This window comes from Dendrobium catenatum, unplaced genomic scaffold (assembly GCF_001605985.2).
Source record: "Dendrobium catenatum unplaced genomic scaffold, ASM160598v2 original_scaffold_235663, whole genome shotgun sequence".
NCBI lineage: Eukaryota > Viridiplantae > Streptophyta > Magnoliopsida > Asparagales > Orchidaceae > Dendrobium > Dendrobium catenatum.
Genome location: NW_021554071.1, coordinates 260,619 through 263,953, shown reverse-complemented (window position 1 = coordinate 263,953; position 3,335 = coordinate 260,619). Strand labels below are relative to the sequence as shown.

Sequence of the window (3,335 nt, the reverse complement as noted above, 5' to 3'; positions counted from 1 at the left end):
CACTACTAATTTAATAGATAGCTATAGCCGTCCCTAGTCAACAGTTCCATACTTTTTACCATTATTTGGTTAAGTTTTAGGTGACACACTAGAGATCTCTTGACTATGTCTCATAATTTGGTTAGGGTGCATCACTTACAGGTAACATCCTAACAAACTCCAAATTTAGTTGGGTCTTAGCATGACATCTGGGGAATTCTATAGCTAAAAATGTTTAAATTTAAATTTATTTTAATTTTTCAGACATAGGTTATCTTAACTAGAAGAAAATAGGTTCAAATGTGCTCGATTTAGGCCTTGTTTTGTTGCGGCATTCCTTTTGAGATCGGGTAAGCAGAGTTTGGGTAAGCGGCATTTTTTTCTTTTGAGACCGGCAGTACTACGGAGATATAAGAAATGAGATTTTGCAAAAGTCATTTAACAAACAACACACGGTAACTGTTTTCGCCGATTTAAATAAAAAATGGCGTTATTAAGGAGAAACAAATGAGGTCTTACATTGATAGCAACCTTCTTTGGGTTGACTGCGCATACCTCGTTGACTACTACTTGTCAATACTCCTTTCATGAAAGCTTGTTTTTTATGATATCCAAACCCGCATGCACTCAAAGCTAAAAAATTTTACTTGCAGATCCGAAACTTCCAAGATTACTGAAGATGCTTATATGGATCCAAAACCAACTTGATGAGAAGGCCGCTTATCCTCGTATCAATGACTTAACCACAGCGGCACTTGAAGAACCAGCCATTTGAAAGTGTATTCCATGTAAGTGGCGTGATCTTGCATTTCCAGTGGAGTCATACGGTGTCTTGTGAATAGTTTCTTCTTGTTAACCACTTATGATTCCTTTGCACTTGTTTAGTATTTATAAGTGCTATTTCTCTGTTACAATCATGTTGCTCTGTAATTATAACTTCAGTTTCATATTCACAGCTAAGTATAGAGTTTTTAGTTATACTTTTCTTTGATGAGTATTTAATGGTACTGTTTATGTTTTCAACTTTTCTGAACTTGATCTATTGAAGAGAAGGCTGTTTCTTATTTTCAATAGATCGTTGAATATTATTTCATCTCATATTTCTTAGTAGCAGTAGATGACATGTTATTGCCATTCTTTTCTGTTATTTTATTTGCTCTTAAGTCTCAAGAACATAATCAGATATGTGTTAGACCGGTCTCTAGTGGACCGGTCCAACTCCAACCGGCCCCTCCGGTTCTTTGCTACAGGAGGAGGGGCGGCGGCAATACCCAAGAGAGAGAGGGAGGGGTAGGGCCCACTAGGAATTCAAATTCAAACTATTTGGAGGCAAAGGAGGGTTTGTCAAGGGCAAGGGAGTAATTTAGCCTAATTAATTAATTGTATGCTTTAAGTAGGATGAAGGAATTAGGGTTAGGTTTTCATGCATGATTATTGTTTCTTTTGAAGTTCTCTTTGGTGTTTTGGGTTCTAGACTTCTAGTCTAGAGATTGAGAGAGAACAATCCTCCTCTCAAATTGAGGATCAAATGTATCTTTGTTTCATTCTTGATTCGCTTTGATTTCTATAAGATTATCTACTGTTTTTTATTGTTTCCACCGAAGTTCTTTTATTTTTCTCGCTGTTTTACTTATTTAGGATTGCTTGCGAACTCAAGTATTTCTCATTAGGGTTACTTGCGAACTCAAGTATTTCCTATCAATATATGAGGACTAATCACAGAAAAATAAGAACAAGTCTATGATCTTACTTTTTACTGCATAACAATTGATGTGATTCCAATATAGTGAACTATGTCAAATCTGGGTTGAATGTGATTGGATTAGTGAAAATAGGTATTTGGATTAAATGTTTTTTTTGTAATTGCTGGGAAGTAACTCATTAGAATTATACTAGTTTCCTTTTTTAATTTGAAGAAGACAGAAGCAGCATACAGATCTTCTAAGATGAGAATCTGAGATGAACAAACATTAGATAAAAAGATCAAATTTACCAATAGTAATTGTTCTTTGTCTGTGTATGCACCCTTCTGTTTCTGTAACTACCTGCTCAGAGTATGAAAAAAAAAAAAAAAACCTGCTCAGTGCTTTCTGGTTTGCAAAATTTCTGGTGGGTTGATGTTTCATTCAAGCTTAAAGGTTAAATTTGTCTATATTTTATTTTGCCACTGGATACAAGAATTGGATTTGTATAAATGCATTATTGGGTCAGGTCACCGAACGTGTTCGAAGCCCAATGAAAATGTGCAACATCACCTCCTACTCGGTACTGAACTCGGTACTCAATACTGAGCTCGGTGCTCAGTACTTCACAGTACCGAGTTCCGAACATAAGCTGTGTCCGGACACAATAATCTCTCTCTGATGTGTGGGCCTGAATATATCAATAGCTGCGGTGGTGGTGAAAATATATATATTAAAAAAAAAAGTATGGAGGGTATGAGGAATGCTTAAAAATATATTAAAATAATCAAATCAATTTCTAATGAATGTTTAAAAACTTGTTTAAGTTTCATTCAAAAATTATATTTTTAGATGAGACTTCTGAGTTTTATGGGAAGTTATTTTGAAATCACTGTAAAAAACTTCTCGAACATCTGACTAAAGGTTTAACAATCGGATCAGACTGGCCGGTCTGACCAGTTTATCTATGAATTGGTCGTAAGATCAATTCGGTCTATCCTGAAAAATTGTTTTTGCATCACTGTTTTGAATATGTTAGAATCGCTGGTTCAACTGGTGAATTGGTCCCAATTTTGTTGAATTGATCTGTTCAATTGTCTAATTAATTATAGTAATTTATTACATTAAATATTAAAGATTAAGTATTGCAAATGCATTTGACAAGCTTTAGAAGTATTTTTGCTTGTCGAATGCATATTATTATGAAGAACTAAAACAGTAAAAGGTCACAACTAAGCTCTGCCCGATGATTATAAAAAGCGTATGATGTATGAAATATACTTTTAATAAGAGATGATAATTCAATTATACAGGCTTCAGGACGCGCAAACAGAGCAAGCTGGGAATTTTTAACTATTTTTTCAATGTAGGGCTTTATTGAATTGATAAATCTGTTTGTGTGTATTTTTCTGATATTAATTTTCTAATGTAGATTATCTTAATATGGATTTCTAGTACTGATCTTAGTAACTAAGGTTTCATTTGAGACGTTTTTTTTTTTATTATTTTTTAAAATAATTTTTTAGTTTAAATATTAAAATTTTTATACTAAAAAGCTGCTTTAAAAAACAGTAAGAAAATCATCCCAAATGAAGCCTAAGATTTCATTTGGACAGTTTTTTTAATTATTTTCTAAAGTTAAAAATTTATTAAAAGAAATAAAAACAGTGGTAT

At 33.3% G+C, this 3,335-nt stretch overlaps 1 protein-coding gene across 3 annotated transcripts in view; it reads left to right on the top strand.

Moving 5' to 3' along the window:
* Window positions 1–3,335, top strand: part of LOC110116194 (protein GID8 homolog) — a 28,002-nt gene that overhangs the window by 23,321 nt on the left and 1,346 nt on the right. For 2 of the 3 annotated variants that reach the window (XM_020849685.2, XM_020849687.2), the window contains exon 6: window positions 633–1,050. The exons of the other annotated variant lie outside the window; for it this stretch is intronic. In XM_020849685.2, coding sequence (XP_020705344.1) covers window positions 633–754 — 122 coding nt within the window. In that variant the 3' untranslated portion in view covers window positions 755–1,050. Of the gene's footprint in view, window positions 1–632; window positions 1,051–3,335 lie in introns of those variants that run through there. 3 annotated transcript variants of the gene reach the window in all.